Source organism: Cataglyphis hispanica, chromosome 9, assembly GCF_021464435.1.
Source record: "Cataglyphis hispanica isolate Lineage 1 chromosome 9, ULB_Chis1_1.0, whole genome shotgun sequence".
Taxonomy (NCBI): Eukaryota; Metazoa; Arthropoda; class Insecta; order Hymenoptera; family Formicidae; genus Cataglyphis; species Cataglyphis hispanica.
Genome location: NC_065962.1, coordinates 4,272,682 through 4,295,745, shown reverse-complemented (window position 1 = coordinate 4,295,745; position 23,064 = coordinate 4,272,682). Strand labels below are relative to the sequence as shown.

General features: G+C 21.8%; 2 protein-coding genes across 2 annotated transcripts; both read left to right on the top strand.

The window, feature by feature from the left end:
- The first annotated feature begins 1,015 nt into the window (after window positions 1-1,015).
- LOC126851922 (aminopeptidase Q-like) lies at window positions 1,016-9,869 on the top strand. The gene is made up of 13 exons (XM_050596257.1): window positions 1,016-1,101; window positions 2,359-2,884; window positions 3,449-3,898; window positions 4,572-4,755; window positions 5,206-5,323; window positions 5,722-5,803; window positions 6,319-6,695; window positions 7,213-7,490; window positions 7,794-8,002; window positions 8,147-8,512; window positions 8,609-8,678; window positions 8,804-9,100; window positions 9,452-9,869. The coding sequence occupies exons 2-12, from the start codon at window positions 2,415-2,417 to the stop codon at window positions 9,041-9,043; spliced, it is 2,844 nt and encodes a 947-aa protein (XP_050452214.1). The 5' UTR covers window positions 1,016-1,101; window positions 2,359-2,414; the 3' UTR covers window positions 9,044-9,100; window positions 9,452-9,869.
- Window positions 9,870-11,634: 1,765 nt separating this feature from the next.
- On the top strand, window positions 11,635-20,392 carry LOC126852010 (aminopeptidase N-like). The gene is made up of 10 exons (XM_050596459.1): window positions 11,635-11,769; window positions 12,930-13,455; window positions 13,843-14,287; window positions 15,023-15,200; window positions 15,637-15,789; window positions 16,118-16,199; window positions 16,777-17,156; window positions 17,710-17,987; window positions 19,900-20,107; window positions 20,246-20,392. The coding sequence occupies exons 5-9, from the start codon at window positions 15,783-15,785 to the stop codon at window positions 20,086-20,088; spliced, it is 936 nt and encodes a 311-aa protein (XP_050452416.1). The 5' UTR covers window positions 11,635-11,769; window positions 12,930-13,455; window positions 13,843-14,287; window positions 15,023-15,200; window positions 15,637-15,782; the 3' UTR covers window positions 20,089-20,107; window positions 20,246-20,392.
- The last annotated feature ends 2,672 nt before the right edge of the window (window positions 20,393-23,064 follow it).

Sequence of the window (23,064 nt, the reverse complement as noted above, 5' to 3'; positions counted from 1 at the left end):
TTAACATAGAGAAAGGAATTGTTAAATTTATATCATTCAGATATCCCCTACAATAAAAAGGCAAATTAAAAAAAATATATCTAATGGCTCTGTTTTCTAAGTTCTAGGAAAGTGATATTCGCAATAATGAAAGACAAGAGATATGTCTGATAGTTTTTGAACTAATTCAAAGTTATTGGAGATGTGACGATTTGCTCTAAAAATAACATAAATAATGTCATGTAGAAATGTGGCTAAGAGATGTAGAAAATTTTGATTTTTAAGGCATATTTGCTACTAAAATGTAATAATAATAAATTCGCGCATTAATACCTGCATCTTGGCACTTATCGGCCAATTTTTCGACGAAATTATTAATTCTCTAAGCCTTTTTTTTCTTTTGAAACGGAGAGGAAATGCTTTTACGTATAGCCCACCTCGAGGCGGGGTTATGTAAGACTCACTCCCGACCTAAACAAACGGCCGGGAGAATATCCACTAAAACCCTATGGCCTTCTTCGCGATTGTGGGCGGTGACCAAGAATCTGGCATCTGCACTACTTCCATAATTCTCTGAGACTATTGCTCAGCTTATTGTTATTATTGTTTCGGAAATATGTTTATATCTTTTTGGCTAGAGAAATATTCTTATCTATAGCTACATAGACTTATATTTGAGAAAGAAAAAAAAGGCTCTTGAAACATTGTGTTCTTTTTCTAATTTTGGTTTGATACGCACAATCTATATTTCCTATGTCTACGATAATTACGAAAATAGTAAAAAGACCAGAATATTTTTATTTCTTTTTTTTGTAGAGAACATATAATTTCTTGATTAATTATTTAAATTTAAATGTTTGTGAAGAAAGATTGTTTCAAATGTAAAAGTCGGAGTATATATCAGTTGAGATCTGTTGAATTATTAATCTAGTAAAGTTTAATAACATGCTTGATACGAATAACCTTAAGAAGATATTTATATGACATTATAGACTTGATACATTATATTATGCTGAAAACATTGTCAGTATTCGATAGTTTCTCAAAGAGAGAAGATCACGAATGATTGTTAGCGTAAACATTTTTGGCTAAAAGTAACGACTCGTGGCTGACAACAAATAAGTAAATTAAAAATACAAGATATTCAGATATATTTTTTAACATATGTACATAAAACTCGCGATTACAGTGTTTTTCTTTTCAAGATATATTTTGTGTTCAGTTTTCAAGAAGAATTAACATGATCTTTTTTATTTCACCTTTTTTATTATTTTTATTCTTTGCGTATTACAATAAACATAAAGATATCAAATTGTAATAGCATCTTTTAATCATTTTAACAAATTAGAAATCTTAGAAAGAAACTCCCTTGCTTTAATTGATACACTTTTTTTCTTCTTTAATGGATATCTATAGTCATTGTTTTCTAACGTTTTGTTAAGTTAAATATGTAATAAATATAATAAACAATGAATGTTAATTTTTCTTCTTAATTTAAAAGAAAATGCTTATATAATGATAAATACTAACAAAAAATTTTTTTTTATTTTTATTCACGTTTAATCTGCCTATAAAACATAAATTAATGAAAATTTAAATTTACAACAGCATTACTTTGTTATCTATTTCTTGCGTATATGCACAACTTACTATTATAAATGACAAATAATACGTTGATATTATTAATAAACATTGATAATAACATATTAATAAACAAACATTGAATTATTATGACAAAGCTTAGTTATTAAAGAAAATAACTTTAGATATTATTTATACATGTTTGTCTTTGAATATAAATAATAATTTCCAATAAAATTTTTTAAGAAAACTTTATGATATATTTGTTAATTGGCGAAATTGTCTGTTTTATAGGATGCCATAGCATATATATATATAATTTAGAAATATACTCAAGTACATGAAAAAAAGAATATAAAAAACAGATATAACCTTAATAATATTAAAAAATAAATTTGCGAAAAATAAAATTTATTTATAGATCTTTTAATAAGATTAATAGATATCATATTCAATAGATCAGAATAAAATCTTTCAATATTAACAATAAGACGAAGAAATATAACACAATTTAATTTAATTTTAGATCTATAAATAACAATTTATATGTAAATACTTCGTGTTTTAAAAGAAATCACATTTCTAATTTATGTTTAAAAATGCAGTGCATTATATTACTTTCTTGTAAATGTTATTAAAACAATTTAAATATATTATATATCTTTTCTTAAAATGTTGTAATTTTTCTTATGTTTTTTTCATAGAAAAATTGAATTTTGCATTTTCTTTGCATTTATTTAATATAATTTCTATTTTTGTTTTCTGCACCATATTCTGACCAAAGAAATGTTTTTACAGATATCAGAAACAAAAATTAACATGCTGTTCTTAAAATTATTATTAATTGAGTTATTATGTATCAATTTAATAACAATGGCTTTTTTATCGATGAAAATGTGGAAAATAAGTGGCCTAACTTATTTTATTATCAGTTGTCGGACAATATAACTTCGCTTCATTATGATGTAAAAGTAACACTGACACCAAATAATATGAGCGGCGAATCCAATATCACTTTTTATATTACTTGTCCAACACCATATATAATTTTAAACATTCCAAGATTTATGAATATTGATGACATAAGGTTGAAATCGATTGAAAATGGAATGATTTGTTCAATAAATAATTTAATGCATATTATTGATGAGAATCGCCCTTTCGAAGGAAAATTATTGTTTATTGAATCTGTCAATGAATTAATGCCACAAAAATATTTAGAACGTGGAATTTATACTTTACACTTGAAATTCTCATGCACAACAATTCGCGATACAATGGATGTTTTGCAAACTTTCTACAGAAAGAAAGATAAAAGTCGCGGGTAAGTAAAAAATTATTTTAATATTAAAAAATAAGATATTGAATATCTTTATACTATGTTTATATTATGTTTTGTATATATTATCTTTATATTATGTTTTGTAAGAATTATTCTTTATTATTTTTTATAAAACATGTATGCTGTAATGTTATTATTTACAAAATTATAAGTTGTATAAAATTATGTTGTGTAATAATAAAGTTTATACATTAGTCTTATAACATCATAAAACGTATAAAACTTTTCTATATCTGAATATATATACTTCTCTCTCTCTACATATAATATTCTCGATATCTGATATTATATTTTATTTTATTAATATGTATAAATAAATTTTAATTAATTATAAATATATATTTATTGCAAATATATACTTATTATAAATAAATAGTTTAATTATAAACTAATTATAAATATTTTTATTGCATTTGAAATAAATTGCATTGAAATAAATTTAAAATTTAAAATTTTTATATTTCTTTAATATATTATAATTTCTAATATTGTAGCAATAATTACCGACAATTTATTGTTAATTAAAATGTCATTAAAATGTAATAGATTCATATTCGCAACAATCCATCCAAAAAGAGCCCGACAATTATTTCCGTGTTTGGACGAACCAACATTGAGAGCCACCTTCAACATTTCTGTAGAACATCATACAAAATATAAAGTTTTATCAAATATGCCGATGCGAGAATACAAATCTGTAAGCGATTCCATGATGTGCACAGTGTTCCAGATGACACCTCTAATGTCTATATATGAAGTTGCAATTATAATGTCCGATCTACACCAGATTCTTAATTCGACTGAGACTGTGGTCAACACATGGTGTAGACAACATTTGATACTTAACATGACATTCGCGCAATATGTCGCTGGAAATGTAACTAAGTATTTAGAAAATGATTTCAAGATTTTGAAAAAAATTCCAAAAGTGGATTATGTTGCTATTCCAAATTTAAAAGTCAGAATCAAACAGACTTGGGGACTCGTTTTTTACAAGTAATGCACACATTCAAGAAATAATTATAATCATCATCTATCAAAACATAATATCACGTTTAATTTTCAAAATTAAAAAAATTGAAAATATGTATTTTTCTGCGTTTAGAATTAAATCAATTAGAGGGAGATTATAACAGTATTTTAATACTCAAATTTTAATTATATTTAAAAATTTTTATTTGTAACATTCAAACAACTAAAGAATTTTAGATGTATATGCCTATGGCATATTATGCCATTATTTATTTGTGCCGTTATTTATTTACACGTCATATATGTATTATATACATATATTACATATTTATATTTGTATTATAAAGACATATATACTATAAATTAGTATTGGTACTATAGGTAGTCACTAAATTAATAAATTTACTTTTGAGAAGAAAAGAAAACAATAAGAGTACACATCATAAAGTGTTATAAAATAATTATATATACTTAACAATTACTACAATACAGCTATTTTAAAAAATGTTACAAAAGACTTATATTTTATTTATACAAATTTAATTTATATATTCATGATTATTAAAATTATGTTTTATCATTATTTGAACTTTTTCTTTTTCATCAATATTTGTTCATCTTTAATTTACATAAATATTATGTAACTTATATAGGCTTATAAAAGATTATGATATAATCGTTTCTGAACAATTTTCAGTGAAACAGATATTATCTACAATGAAGAATTACATCCTGCTTCATATAAAACTACAATAATGCGCTCAGTAACTCGTGATATAATACATCAATGGTTTGGTAATATCTTCAAACCATTTTGTCGATCTCATCGGTTATTAAACGAAGGATTTATTATGTTTTTCGAGATACATGTCATCGAAAAGGTTAGCTTACATTTCTATGTATAACACTAATTGACTAATGCAATTACAAATAATATTTTTCTTACCATAAAAATTGTAAAAATTTTTAATAGTTTCTATTTTATACATTAAGAAAAAAGGAAGAAACGCTATAATTATAATATAATCCAATTTTTTAATTTCTTACAATATTTGAATTTTGTTTAGAAAAAATTTAGTTGAACAGATAGAAAGAAGATCCATCATATTATTATTTAGAAATAACATGCAATTATTGTTTGTTAAATAATTTTAATTTTATTTTTAATATTAAATTTTTATATCTATTAATCTTTAAATTAAAAATATAGAATATTTTATAGAAAATAATAGAAAATAATATAAGGTATTTTAACAATAACAAATAATTTTGCATACATTAGTACGTCATTAAACCGTATTGATTACATAAATTATTGATTCTGTTTGCAGGTCTTTCCAGATTCTCAAATAACAGATTTGTTGATAGTCCAAACTCAACAAGATGCTCTTTATCTAAACTCTTATACTGCTATGAACTTTTTGCAAAAGACACAAGCAGTATATCTGAAATTTATTCACATTTTGTTTTTCTCATATGCTAGGTAATTTTTGTGTAATTAAATATATAAATAAAATAAAATAAATGTACACACATAATTGTACATGTAAACATTAGTAAATATAAATAGATAAATTCATCAATGCTAAACAAAAATATCAGAGAAGAGATTAAAACATTTTGATTGTATATTTTTGTCGTTAATTAAAGTTTGCTATAAAAGAAGAAATGGAAATTTATTAAATAATTAGTTAATTAGTTAAATAATAAGTTAATTAAAGTTTAAAATTAGTTCTTCTTATAATATATTATATTCAATAAATTTATAGATATTGTGATACGTAAATTTATTTAAAATTAATATAATTGTATTTTGTATTTTTAAATATAATTATATTTTATTATAGGAACCGCTTTATGGCGCATGTTGAATAGTGTACTTCCTCGCAATTCATTGTGGATAAATTTAAATGAATATTTGAACACTCGGTAAAAGATATTTTCATAAAATAATTTCATATACCATCGTATATGTACAAGAAAAGAACCTATAATAAAAACAGTGATACGTACTATATCTACATAATGCATCTACAAAAGTGATGCTATTCACAAATTATGCCAATAATGAAAAATAATGAAAAAAAATATATTATACATTATATATATATATATATATATATATATATATATATATATATATATAATTTTGTTTCTTAATTTAATAGTGAGAAATCTATTGTAGCGTGAGAAAAGAATTACAAAAATATTTCAAGTAAAATATTTCTAAGAGCATAATATGTGTATCAGTCAGAATAATAAAAAATTAACAAATTAATATAAAGTGTAAAAACTATATCTAATAAATTTCACTACATTTATTATGATTATCAAAACTTTATTTTTGATTGTCATAGTTGTTAAAATGAATATTTATCGCAATTTTTTAATGCGAATTAATGATGTATAATGTGAAAGAATTACTGCAATATTAAATTTTACAGATTTACTTATTCTAATTCGACTCCCAATGATCTATGGAGTTTAATACAGACTGATATAGATCGTAAATTGAAAAATAAACTATACAATAATCTAAACATAAAACAGATAATGGATATTTGGACTACACAAACGAGTTGTCCTGTGGTAAACGTGATACGAGATTATTCTCATAAGTACGTAAAAATATCGAAAGAAATTGACGGCAAATTGGATCGGAAACCATATTTTATACCTGTGAGCTATACTAAAGAAACGAACATCGATTTCGTTAATATCTCGCCACAAAGATTCGATTATTTAACGCAATCGAATCCCGAGATAAAAATCGACTATGATAATGAAGATAAATGGTTTATTGCTAACATATTGCAAACTGGTAAATATTAAATAATAAAATTAATATCTTTATATATAAATCTCTTTATATCTGTCTCATTATATAAAAAATCTGGTTTTATTACGTATTTTGATATTTTATTTTTTTTTTACAAGAATTGTGTAATTATTTTTTACATCTTATAAACATAATAATATTTTTCTAACACATTCTATAATATTACTCTAAGTTTTAGATTAAACGTACTTTGCATATAAATATTATTTTTGTAACTAAAATTTCAGTTTAAATTTGTACACTTTTATATCCTTTAATATTTCCTTTTATAAAACTTTATTTTTAATTTGATTAATTGATTTGATAATTTTCGTAATTAATAATATTAATACAAGAAATTTCTAAATTTAAAAATATATATACTATCAATTTCTAGTATAATATGCGTATACTTAAAATAGAAAAATATAAAAAGATACATTAATTTGATAATTACTGATGTCTGATTGTTTTGATGCATTGAAAAAATGACCAATAAGATTTATCTGTTAAATAATAGGATATTATCGTGTCAATTATGACACCAAAAACTGGCGAATGATTGCGCGTTATTTAAACTCTAAAAAGTATAGCAATATACATGTTATCAATCGAGCGCAAATCATTGATGATGCGTTCCATCTTGCGATAGGGAAGAAACTTGATTTTTCCATATTTTGGGAACTCGCGAACTATTTATGGCGAGAAAGCAATTATGTAGCATGGTATCCTATGATTAAAATTTTTGAACGTATATCCAGTGCTTTTGCATTGTCAACAACTCATGAATATTTTGAGGTAAACTTTATATGGAATGATCTAATATTAAAAATATAATGATGTAAGTTATAAAATATAATATGTTAAGAGTATATGTATTTAAACGTATGAAACAAACAGATTTATTCAAAAGATTATTAAATTCGAAGCTTATTCAATTACTTATTAATTAAAATGTGCTTTAAAAATAAGATAGTTTTAGTAAATAGGAATGTTATTATTTTTTCGTTTATTATATATATTATATCTGACCTTGTAAATAATATAATATGAAAAATACATTTAATAACTAAAAAAAATATATTTTTTATCAAATTGTAGGAAATAAAAATGATAATAGGAAGCTTGTTTAATTATGTAGACAAGAATATGTACAATCAAACGAAATCTATCACGATCTTGAATGACAATCTTGCTAAACATTTAAAACAAGAACTCACAAAATGGGGATGTCTTATCAATAATTTCTTATGCCTGGAAATGGCCAAAGAACAATATGAATGGCATTTAAAAAATAATAAAACTAACAAGTATGTTTTTTTAATCCTTTTTTTTTATGGTCGCTGTTTGTATCTTGTCCGCTCATTTAATATGTTTTTTGTTAAAGACATTGCTAAATATCTATAAAAGCTTTTTAAGAGACTTAATTTTCTTTTTTTTTTTGGATATTATAGACTTCTACCTGAGTGGAAGAAATTGATATTTTGTAATAGTTTAAAGACTGCAAGCTATAGTGCATGGAACAAAGCATTGATGAACGCGTTGAATGCATATAAAAAGACATCTGATTATGAAATGTTGAAATTTCTTAGTTGCTCTGATGATCCGCAAATTGTATCTAATTATATATGGTTTATTTTAAAGACTTTTGAAATAACGATCAGATTTGATAGAAATATCGATTTTAAAACACTAACACGGAAAAAAGAGCGTCTTTATGCTATAACTGCTGATATTTTCTTGTCTACTCTTGCCATGCATGTTAAGAATCCTATAGTACTTAATAACACATTGAAGATCTTTGAAAACATAACAAACAGGTAATAACATCTTATAAACATTTAATGCCTATAATTTTGAAAATTTGTTATGTATATATTAATTACAAATTTATATATACTGTTTTGTTCTTATAGCCGAATTAGTACGATTGCAACATTAATTGTCATTATTAATAATGTGTATTCCAAAAATGAACTTGACAAGGTAACTTTTATAAATTCAATATTTATTTATATAACTTTGCTAATAAAAAAAATTATTACATTTGCTTTTTATAATGGATTAATTACAAAATTATTTATCAATAATAAATTAATAATCTATTTTAGATAAAAAAATTTGCTAAGGACATGCCACAATTATTTTCGATACATATGTTTCAATGTATTGAACATAAGATAACAACGCGTTTACTTAAGATCGAAAGTCAGATAGAAATGTATCAAACTATGTTTTCTCGATTGTACTTCATTACGACAACCACAATACGTCCGACTACAGCACATTCAATTGAATCTCCGAAAAACATAACTATGAAACCTGGTAAATCGCCTAGGAGATGGAGTTAAACTTCCTAATTATCTTTGAACATTAATAATGCATATTCTCAAGGCCAACTTATCAAGGTAAATTTATTAATTTTTACAAAAATCAAAAAACTATACTTATTTTAGAAATTTATTTTTCATTTATGTAAATAATATATATATATATATATATATATATATATATATATATACATAATTTTCAAGTTATTAGTATAATTAAGTCGATACATCATTTTTTTTTTTACATGTATCATCATAATTATGCTAATTATGTTAAAAAAAATTTGTCACTTCTGCTTAATTACGAAATTATTAATTGATAACAAATATCCAAATAAAATAAAATTTATTTTAAGTAAATAACTTTACAAAAGATAATAAGCAATATCCATATTTGAACGCAAATTAATCTGATAATAAAATGAATAGATGAAATTTCTTCAAAGTTTATTCGAAGAGATCAGCATGTTCATTTATTTGTTGCAAAAGAATTAACTACAACATGTTCCTAACAACAACTAAAACTGCAGAGCATCTATCGTTTATAAAAGTCAATAAACATAATCATATTATCCAACATTTGGAATATCTTTTCATATATGTATTATTTAATTATTTATATATCTATTGTCTTCAATTACTTTTTATATGTTTTTATATGTTTTGTTTCTAATTATATCGTAAATATCTTTAACGTTATTTTGATTCTTATATATATTATTCAATTTTAATATATTTATATAAATATAAATATATACAATATACATACATATACATATATACAAATGCAAACATAAGTGTATATATGTAATATTATGTGTATTGTTTATACAGAACTCTTTATTAAATATATTAGTACGTAAATATGTTAATTAAACATCAAATATAAAATTTTATATCATATAGGATATACACATTAATATTTGAATGACTCATTATTAATATATAATTAATACAATTATTGTAATAATTAATATTGTAATAATTATTATTAGCTTTACTATTTTATGTTGCCGGAATTTGTATAATACTTTTATTATTTTGTTACTAATTTATTTATAATATTATATATTATAAATGTTATATATTAAAAATAATTTTTTCAATTTATTGCAAAATAATGAATATTGTAATAACGATATTTAATGGAATAATAATTTTAATGCCAAAATATATATTTTTCTATGTTTTTCTTCGTCTTCATTTTCTTCTATCTTTTAAAAAATTCTATTTAAACATTAGGTATTAAACATTAAAAACATTTTAGAATGTAGATTATAATAGAGAAATAATTTGTTTTCTTTTTATAAAAAATGATTTTTTATTGATCTAAATTATTAAATAACATAATTGATATTTGTTTAAATATCCTTTTTTATTTAAATTTTCATTCAAAGACAAATGTGATTTTAAGTAAATTTTTTCTTTTTATTGTTTATTTATTATTTATCATATTAAATTTTATAATTATTTACGCAATTATTATTTACGATAAATGTAGGCGACATAGAATATGCATTTCTAGAACTAATTTTATATCAGGCTCTTTTCATCACAGTTTATATGCTAATATCAAAACAATCTTTCTTTAATAAATGTAGTGAGAACAAATGTTTACTTTACTTTTTCAATTTTTAACAATAATAATATATATATATACCGCCGAGTGTCCGGCGTCAATCGCATCACCGTCGTATGCAGATAGAACAGGTAAAACAGGAGAAAAATCATGTACCATTTTTTTATAACGCTTAATAAAAGAGTTATTATTGAATAAAGTCTGACCAATCATCGCCGATCTTTAGCTAAACGCACGTAAGTAAGGCACTGTAAACAGCTGAGCGCTCACGCACACATGCCAGGCATGTGGCTCATTGACGTGTGTTCAGCTAAAGGTCTGCGCTGAATTGTCAGACTTCACTCAATAATCTTTTATTAAGCATTATCGAAAAAATGGTACAGGACTTTTCTTCTCAGTTTTATCTGCTCTATCTGCACATGATGGGTGATGCGATTGACGCCGGACACCCTGTATGTGTATATATATATATATATATATATATATATATATATATATATATATATATATTTGTAACAAAATTATAATTTTAAATTTTCTCGATAATGTTTGTTTGAAATGACTCAAAAATGAAATTCTTGTTCATCTCTTTTTTGTTATTGAAGCATGTGCTCGAAAAGAACCTCCTTTCTCCAATTAAATTTAGTTTATTCAAAATGTAATTTGTTTAACAAGATATAAAAATGTAAAAAAAGATATTTAAAATAAAAAAATTTTAAACTTTGTATATAATCTATTTTATACAAAAAATCTAACTAATAGAGGCAAAAGCTAATTCTTTATAAAAATAAAAGAAAAGTAAAAATATATTTCTTCTTGCATAAAACATATAATTTTATAGTCGAATTTTTTAAATGCTTTTAAAAAGCATTTAAAAATTCGTCTATAAACTGATAAAAAATTTTTTTAATTTTTAAAAGCTACACACAAAATATATGTATATATTCGTCGAGAATTGTTGTGCTTTGTTTCCTATCAATCTAGCAAGGTCTAATAATATGCTTGATACATATAATTTTAAGAAAATATTTACATGACATTAAGTACTTCATATATTATATTATGTTCAAAATGTTGTCAGTATTCGATAGTTATTCGAAACAAAAGATCACGACTGAGAATCTAAACATTTTTGGCTAAAAGTAAAACTCGTGGCTGATTCAACAAGGTAAATTATATATAAGATATTTAGATATTTCGTTTTAAACATATGTATATAAAAATATATATAAAAATGACAATGTTTTTTTCCAGAATACATTGTTCAGTTATCAAGAAAAATTAACATGTTTTTTTTATTTTTTATTCTTTATGTATTACAATAAACATAAAAATTCTGACAAATTATGATCTTTTAATCATTTTACAAATTAGAAATCTTAAAAGAAATTGTCTATGCTTTCACATTTTTTTCTTAATGGATATCTAGAGTCATTGTTTTCTAACGTTATATTAAGTCATATATGTAATAAATATAAAAAGGGCAAGCAACAGATGTTAATTTATTATATTAATTTTTCTTCTTAGAAAATGTTTATATATATGCTTTATTATAAAATGCTTACAATAAATATTAACGAAAAGTTTATATTCACGTTTAATTTAATTTGCTTATAAAATGTAAATTGAAATAACTTAATTTCACAATAGTGCTACTTTATTATCCGTTTCTTCTGTGACAATTGCAAATGACAAATAAATATTGACAACATATTGATAAACATATGTAAAATTATCAAGCTTAGTTATTAGAGAAAATTACTTTATATATTACATACATATGCTTATATTTGAATTTAAATAATTTCTAACAAGATCTTTTAAAAAACTTTTTATGATACATCTATTAATTTCATGAAATTGTATGTTATGTATGATGTCAGTATATATACATGTGATGTAGAAATATACATAATTACATTAAAAAAGAATATAGGAAGGAAAAACAGATATAACCTTGATAATATTGAAAAATAAATTTGCGAAAAGTAAAATTTATTTTTAGATCTTTCAATATTAGGACAAAATATATATAATACAATTTAATTTATATGCTATAACTGACAATTTATATATAAATACTTCGTATTTTAAGAAAAATCACATTTCTAATTTATATTTAAAATGTATAAAAACGCAGTGCATATAAATTTTTCGTAAAAGTTATTAAAACAATTTATATATATCATACATCCTTTCTTAAAGTGTTGTAATCTTTTTTCCATTTTTTCATATAAAAACTAAGTTTTGTATTTTCTTTGTATTTATTTATTCTCTTTTTTTTATTTTCTGCATCATATTTCCTTACCCCAAAAATATGTTTTACAGATTTCAGAAATAAGAATTAACATGCTGTTTTTAAAATTATCATTAAATGGATTATTAAGTATCATTTCAATAGCACTGGCTTTTCCTATTGATGAAAATGTGGAAAATAAATGGTTCAATATGTTTAATTACGAGTTATCGAATAATATAACATCACTTCATTATGATGTAAAAATAATATTAACACAAAATCATATAAATGGCGAGTCTAATACCTTTTTTATATTAATTGTCCAATATCGAATATAATTTTCAATATGCCAATGCTTATGAAAATTGATGATATAAAATTGAAATCAATTGAAAATGGAATGATTTGTCCAATAAGTTATTCAATGCATATTATTGGTGATAATCTTCATTCCGAAAGACAATTATTAATTATTGAACCCTTCAATCAATTAATGTTACAAAAATATTTAGAATACGGATCTTATACTTTATATTTGAAATTCTCATGCCCAATAACTCCCGTTATAATGGATATTATGCAAACTTTGTATGCAAAAGAAGATAAAGATTATGGGTAAGTTAAAATTAAAATGTTAAAAATAAGATATATATCTTTATATATTATATTTTATAAAATTATTCTTTGTTATTTAGAAAAAAAACGGGTGTGCTGTGTATTGTTATATGCAAAATTATAAGTTGCATAAAACTTTGTTGTGTAATAATAAAATTTATACATTAGTTTTACAACGTCATGCATAAAATTTCTCGATATCTGAATATATTCATTAATTTTATTAATATGCATAAATTTTTTAATTACATCTTATTTATGCCAAAATAAACTTCAAATTTAAAAATTCTTGACATTTCTTTAATTATATGTATTATAATTTCTAATATTGTAGCAATAATTATTGACAATTTATCCTTATTTAAAACATATCATTAAATTTAATAGGTTCATATTCGCAGCAATCCAGCCGAAAAGAGCTCGACAATTATTTCCATATTTGGAGCCAACATTGAGAGCCACCTTCGACATTTCTGTAGAACATCATATAAAATACAAAGTTTTATCGAATATGCCGATACAAGAATACAAATCTTTGAACGATTCCACAATGTGTACAGTGTTTCAGACGACACCTTTAATATCTATATATGAAGTTGCAATTATAATGTCTGATCTATCCCAGGTTCTTAATTCGACTGAGACTGTGGTTAACACATGGTGTAGACAACATTTGATACCTAACATGATATTCGCGCAATATGTCGCAGGAAATGTAACTGAGTGTCTAAAAATGATTTTAAGATCTTGAAAAAATTCCAAAAGTGGATTTCATCGCTATTCCAAATTTAGAAGACAGAATCAAGCAGACTTGGGGACTCGTCCTTTACAAGTAATGCATAAATTTAAGAAATAATTACAATCATGATCAATTAAAATATAATAACGCGTTCAGCTTTCAAAATTTTAAAAATAAAAATATGCAATTTTCTGCGTTTATAATTATAATTCAATTAAAAGAGATTTTTAACAGCATTTATTATTAAAATTTTAATTTTAAAATTATTTATTTCTAATACTTCAAAAATTTTATATATATATATATATGCCCATGACATATATTTATACCCCGAATATATTATATCTTATATCTATTATATATTATATATATTATATCTATCCTTTATCTATTATATATTTATATTTATATTATAAATATATATTATAAAAATTATAGTTACTAAATTCATTTCACTTTTGAAAGAAGATAAACAATAAATATAATAAAAATGATAAATTAAATAAAATAATTAATTATTAATTAATAATTAAATTTATATAATTAATAATTATAATTAATTAATTACAATAAATATATTACATTTAACGTGTATTTTAAAAATGGTTACAAAAACTTAATTTTAACCATTTATTCTAATTTAACTAATCTATTCATATGCTTATTAAAATTGTGTTTTTCAATATTTGTACTTTCTTTCTCTTTATAATATATGTCTATATTTAATTTAGATAAGTAGTATGTGCAAATCGTGGTATGTACGAGCGTGATGCAAACTATGTAGGCTTGTAAAAGCTTTTAATATAATCATTTTTGAATAATTTCCAGTGAAGCAAATATTATTTACAATGAAGAATTACATCCTGCTTCGTATATAATAATGCGCTCAATAATTTATGATATAATATATCAATGGTTTGGTAATCTCTTCGATCCACTTTGTCGATGTCATCAGTTATTAAATGAAGGATTTATGATGTTTTTCGAAATACATATCATCAAACAAGTTGGTTTATTTTTAACACTAATTGCCTAATGTAATAATATTTTTGTTATTGTAAAAATGTAAAAAATTTTAATAGTTTTAGCTAATTAATAAATTATAATTCGATTTTTTCAATTACTTATAATATCTGATCTTTGTTTAGAAAAATTTAGTTGAGTAAATAAAAGAAATATACATCGTATTATTATGTAGAAATATTTTGCAACTAACGTTTGTTAAATAATTTTAATTCTATTTTTTATCAAATAGTTATATTTATTAGTATTTAAATAAAAATATTACAATTTTTATGATATAAAATATCTTAAGTTATTAAAAAAACATAATCTTAAATTATTAAAACTAACATAATCTTAAGTTAATAAAAATAACAAATAATTTTGCATGCATTAGCGCGTATCGTTAAATCATATTAATCACATAAATCTGTTTGCAGATCTTTCCAAATTCTCAAATAACAGATTTGTTGATAGTCCAAACTCAACAAGATGCTCTTTATTTAAACTCTTATCTTGCTATGAACTTTTTGCAAAAGACACAAGTAGTATATTTGAAGTTTATCCAGATCTTTCATTTTCTCGTATGATGGGTATATAATTTTTTTGTATTTACTAAAATTAATACAATTTTTTATATATAAATAAAATAAATGTGCATACACAATATACATACAAATATTAGCAATTATGAATAAACAAGTTTATAAATGCTAAACAAAATAAAAATATTATAGAGATAAAAGATTAAAAGGTTGTACCATTTTTGCCGTTAATCGAAGTTTGCTATAAAGAAAAAAGAAATAAAAATTAAAGTTAGAAACTAATTATTCTTTGTGTATTACACATTCACGAATTTATGAATATTATGATATGTAAAATTTAAAATAAATATATTTATATTTGATGTATTCATTATAGGGGCCGCTTTATGGCGCATGTTGAATAGTGTACTTCCTCGTTATTCATTGTGGATAAATTTAAATGTGTATTTGAACACTCGGTAAAAGATATTTTAATAAAATAATTTTATATACTATAATATATGTATAAGAAAAGAACCTGTAATAAAAACAATAATATATAATGTATCTTCAAAAGTGATGCAACTTCACAAATTGTGCCAAATAATGAAAAATAATGAAAAAACATACATTATATATATAATTTTTTCCTTAATTTAATAGTGAGAAATCTATTGTACTGAGAAATTAATTTGTAATGTGAGAAAAAATTACAAAGATATTTTAAGTAAAATATTTTTAAATATATATATATATTTAGAAATATTTTACTTAAAATATCTTTTGTAACTTTTTCCCACATTACAAATATATATATATATATATATATATATATATATATATATATATATATTAGTCAAAGTAATAAAGAATTAACAAATTAATAGAAAATCTTTTTAAAAAGAAAATTGAATTTAATAAATTTAGCGTTACTACATTTATTTCTATCAAAACTTTATTTTGGATTGATATAGTAATTAAAACAAATATTTATTGTAATTTTTAATGTGAATCAATGATGTATTATGTAAATTGCCGCAATGTCAAATTTTACAGATTTACTTATTCTAATTTGGGAACTCCCGATGATTTATGGAGTTTAATAGAGACTGGTGTACTCCGTAAATTAAAAAATAAACTATATAATAATCTAAACATAAAACAGATAATGGATATTTGGACTACACAAACGAGTTGTCCTGTGGTAAACGTGATACGAGATTATTCTCATAAGTACGTAAAAATATCGAAAGAGATTGACGGCAAATTGGATCAGAAACCATATTTTATACCAGTGAGCTATACTAAAGAAACGAACATCGATTTCGTTAATATCTCGCCACAAAGATTCGATTATTTAACGCAATCGAATCCCGAGATAAAAATCGACTATGATAATGAAGATAAATGGTTTATTGCTAACATATTGCAAACTGGTAAATATTAAATAATAAAATTAATATCTTTATATATAAATCTCTCATATATGTCTCATTATATAAAAAATCTGGTTTTATTATGTATTTTGATATTTTATTTTTTTACAAGAATTGTGTAATTATTTTTTACATCTTATAAACATAATAATATTTTTCTAACACATTCTATAATATTACTCTAAGTTTTAGATTAAACGTACTTTGCATATAAATATTATTTTTGTAACTAAAATTTCAGTTTAAATTTGTACACTTCTATATTCTTTAATATTTCCTTTTATAAAACTTTATTTTTTAATTTGATTATTGATAATTTTCGTAATTAATAATATTAATACAAGAAATTTCTAAATTTGAAAAATATATATACTATCAATTTCTAGTATAATATGCGTATACTTAAAATAGAAAAATATAAAAAGATACATTAATTCGATAATTACTGATGTCTGATTGTTTTGATGTATTGAAAAATAACGAATTTACGATTTACAAAATAACGAATTACGAAATAACGAATTTAACGAAAGATTTATTTGTTAAATAATAGGATATTATCGTGTCAATTATGACACCAAAAACTGGCGAATGATTGCGCGTTATTTAAACTCTAATAAGTATAGCAATATACATGTTATCAGTCGAGCACAAATTATCGATGATGCATTCCATCTTGCGATAGAGAAAAAGCTTGATTTCTCCATATTCTGGGAACTCGTGAGCTACCTATGGCGAGAAAGCAATTATGTAGCATGGTATCCTATGATTAAAATTTTTGAACGCATATCCGGTGCTTTGGCATTTTCAACAACTCATGAATATTTTGAGGTAAACTTTTGTCAATAACGAAGTATATCAATAAAATTATGTTGGATATTAATATATATAAAGTTATTTTTCATAATTCTTCATCGTTCTGATATAATATTTTAGAAATTAAAATATGTATTTAAAGAAAGTTTTAATTATAAGTTAATTATAATGTTTCATTATAAGTTATAAGTTAATTATAATGTTTCATTATAAGTTAATTATATATTGATTTTTATTCAAGTTTGGAAATATTACTTATAGCGTCATGATTTTTATTCAGTAAATGCATTACATAAAAAAGTAATTTTTTAAATATTTGTCGATAATGAGTATAATAAATTCCGTAGTAATTGGTCTCCAATAATTTTTGTCATTTTTTTCGAAATCTATGCGATATAATTTTCAAACGAGCAAATACATATAAAAAGCATTAAATTCGTTTAAGAATCTATAATTTAAAATTTTTTCCTCTTTTTACAATCTCTTTTTTATAAAAAACTTTTTATAATCTTGGATGACTTTTCTTTTAAACCGAATCATATATAATGTAAGCTTTTCTTTTTCTTTTCTCATAATTTTCTGTAACTTAAAGATGAATTTCTGAAATCGTAACTATAGTAAATATAACTATAGTATTATGTCGGAGTTTTGAATTTTCATAAAATTATAATTAAATTATTAAAATTATATAGTTTTGATATTTACAGCACATTTCTTTTATTTCAAAAAGATTTCCTTTATAATATTTTTTGCGTCTTTTTTAATTGAAAAAAATATACAAAATATTCAAAATTATAAAATTAGTTATAATGTATTTTATATCAATATTAAAATTATCGCTTTTGTTATATTTTTCTATAAAAAGTTCTTTTGAGTAATTTTATTTATACTTTCTTGTAGAACTATAAATTTTATAATAACTTTAGAATTATATTTTATAATATTGCATAATTATAGTAGGTTTTATAATAATTTTAGAAATTGAACAATTTGTTATTTATTATATAATGATAATAGTAACAAATTATTTTATAATAATATTAATAATGAATAACAATTTATTGTTTTATAACCTTTACGAGAAACAGTAATGTGTGAATTTCTTTTATTAAATAAATTTTTTAATCTTGTTTGTATTTCCATTCGAAGTTCAATTTCCAGATAATACTAATGTCTTTAGTTTCACATTTTAGAAACATTATAAACATTTAATATATAAATTATTATTTATTATAAGTTTTTATTATATATTAACATTACAATAATATTACATATTATTACATATAAATTTATTGAAAAAACTTTTTTCTACTTTTTATAATTATATTACAAATTATATTTTAATAATATTATTTTAAATTGTTGGATTTTAAAAATTATAATAAAACTAACAACTTATAATAATACAAAAATATAATGAATTACATAATAATAAATATACACAAATTTGTTTTATTATAAAATATTTGTAATAAATGTTAAAAGTTTATAAGTATTTTACAAAATAAATTTTACTAAATTGTGAGTTATAGAGATTGAGATGTAATATGAGATGTAATATGATACATGATAATTTTTTTTTCTCACTTTAAATCGTGTTTATTTTATAACATATTTGTATAAAATTGTATAAAATTGAGCTTTTCCATAATTTTATATGAAATGATTTATTAGTAAAAATATAATGGCGTAAGATATAAATATGATATGTTAAGAGTATATATTAAACATACAGATTTATTCAAAAAGTATTTAATTCAAATATCTTATTTTAATCACTTACTAATTAAAAGTGTTCCGGAAATAAAATAGTTTCAGTAAATGGGAATGTTATTATTTTTTTGTTTCTATATTATGTCTTTTTATAAATAATATAATATGATAAATATTTTTAATAAATAAAAAATATATTTTTACCAAATTATAGGAAATAAAAATGAAAATAGAAAGCTTGTTTAAATATGTGAACAAGAATATGTACAATCAAAATAGCCCTATCATACTCTTGAACGACGATCTTAACAATCATTTAAAACAAGAACTCACAAAATGGGATGTTTCATCAATAATTCCTTGTGCGTGGAGATGGCCAAAGAACAATATGAATGGTATTTAAAAGATATTAAAACTAACAAGTATGTTCTTTTTATTTCTTTTTTATAGATGCTTTTAAATCTTGTTCGCGTTTAATATACAATTTGTTAAAGACATTGTATGTATATGCTAAATATCTATAAAAGATTTTTAGGGATTAAATTTTTTTTATATTACAGACTTTTGCCTGGGTGGAAAAAATTGATATCTTGTAATAGTTTAAAGACTGTTAACTTTAGTGTATGGAACGATGTATGGAACATCGCTGTGAATGTATATATGAAAACATTTGATTATGAGATGTTAAAATTTCTTAGTTGTTCTGATAATCCGCAACTCATATATTTTTATCTGTGGTTTATTTTAACGACACTTGAAATAGAAATAATTAAATCTGATAAAAATTTTGGAACACCAACGTGGAGAAAGCAGCATGATTGTGTTGTAACTGATATTGCCCTATCTACTTTTGCTATGCATGCTAAGAATCCTATAATACTTAAAGAAATATTAAAGAATTTTGAAAATATAAAAACAGGTAGTAATATCTTTTTTTATAAATATATAATGCTTATAATTGTGAAAATTTATTATGTATATATTTATATTAAATTAATTATATTAATATTATATTAATTTAATTAATAAATATTATATTAAATTAATTATATTAATATTATATTAATTTAATTAATAAATATTATATTAATTTAATTATATTACTATTATATTAATTTTATTAATCAATATTATATTCAATTAATTAAAAATTTATACTGTTTTGTTTTTATAGAATCAGTACGATTGCACTAGTTGTCATTATTAATAATGTGTATTCCAAGAATGAACTTGACATGGTAAATCTTATAAATCTAAATTCAATATTCATTTATATTATTGTATTAATAATACAAAAATTATAACATCTGCTTTTTAGAATGGGTTAATTGTTTATCGATAACAATTTTAATAATCTGTTTTAGATAAAAGAATTTGTTAAGCAGAGGCCACAATTATTTTCAGTACATATATTTCAATATATTGAACATAAGATGACAACGCGTTTGTTTGAGATCGAGAATCAGATAAAATTTTATCAAATTATGTTCTCCAATCACATTTAATTACGATATCAGTTACAATATGTTCAATTATATCCAACTGCAATGCGTCCAACTACAGCACATCTAATTAAAACTCTAAAGAACACAACTATAAAATCCGATAAATTGTTTCACAATTAGAGTAAAACTTCCTAATTATTTTTGAATGTTGAATAATGTGTATTCCAAGGACCAACTTCTTACAATAAACTTATTGATGTGCCACAGTAAACGGCTGAGCGCACACGACCAGGCGCTAAAATTTATTTTAGATAAATAAATTTGCAGAAGATATTAAGCAATATCTATATTCAAACGTTGAACATAAAAATACGTTAATCTGAAAATAAATTCAATAAACAGTCAGATGAAATTTCTAACAAAGTTTATTCGAAGAGATTAACATCATCGTGTCCATTAATTGCAAAAAATTAACTACAACATGTTCCCAACAACAACTAAAACTGCAGAGTAGCTATCATTTATAAAAAGTCAATATATACGTAGTCGTCATAATGTCCAACGATATAAACATTTGGAATATCTTTTATATGTGTATTAATTAATTATTTATTATTTATATATCTATTGTCTTCAATTATTTCTTATATGTTTTTATCTGCTATGTTTCTAATTATATCATAAATATCTTTAACGTTAAATTGATTTTTATATATATTATTCAATTTTAATATATTTATATAAATATAAATATATACAATATACATATACATACATATATACAAATGCATACATAAATGTATATACGTAATATTATGTGTATTGTTCATATAGAACTCTCTATTAAATATATTAATACGTAAATATGTTAATTAAACGTCAAATATAAAATTTTATATCATATAGGATATACACATTAATATTTGGATGACTTATTAATATATAATTAATACAATTATTGTAATAATTAATATTGTAATAATTATTATTAGCTTTACTATTTTATGTTGCCGTAATTTTTATAATACTTTTATCATTTTGTCACTAATTTATTTATAATATTATATATTATAAATGTTATATATTATAAATAATTTTTTCAATTTATTGCAAAATAATGAATATTGTAATCAACGATATTTAATGGAATAATAATTTTAATGCCAAAATATATATTTTTCTATGTTTTTTGTATTTTTAAAAAATTCTTTATATTTTCCAAAATAAAATCGATGGTATTAGACATTAAATATATTTTTAAATATAGATTTTAATAGAGAAATAATTAATTATATTTGTCAAAACAAAAATGATTTTTATTAACCTATATTATTGTTCAATGCAATTGAATTTTATTTAAATTCTCCTTTTTTAAATTTTTTATTTAAAGACAAGTGTTTTCTTTATTCATCTACATTATTAATCATTATTATTAATCAATACCATTATATTTTATTATAAATTTTCTTTTTTATATATTATAATTCGAAGACAAGGATATTTTATTTCAAGTAAGATCTTTTTTTTATTATTTTCTTATTATTTGTCATATTAAATTTTGTAATCACGTACACATGTTACAGATAGTCGATAGAATATGTATCTCCAGAATATACATATATATCAATTTTTCGCATCACAGTTTAGACAATATCAAGATAACCTTTCCTTAGTAACATAGCGAGAATAAAAAGTTTATTTTACTTTTTCAAAATGACTATATATATATATATATATATATATATATATATATATATATATATATATATATATTCATAAATTTAAAAATAATTTATGAATACAATTATAAAAAATAATAAAAGCTATATCCATTTCTAAAAAGATATGTAAAATCGATACTCGCAAGTATTGTTGCTTCTTTTCCTCAATGTTGATTGATATCTCGATATTGCGCTGTACATTAATTTTATATT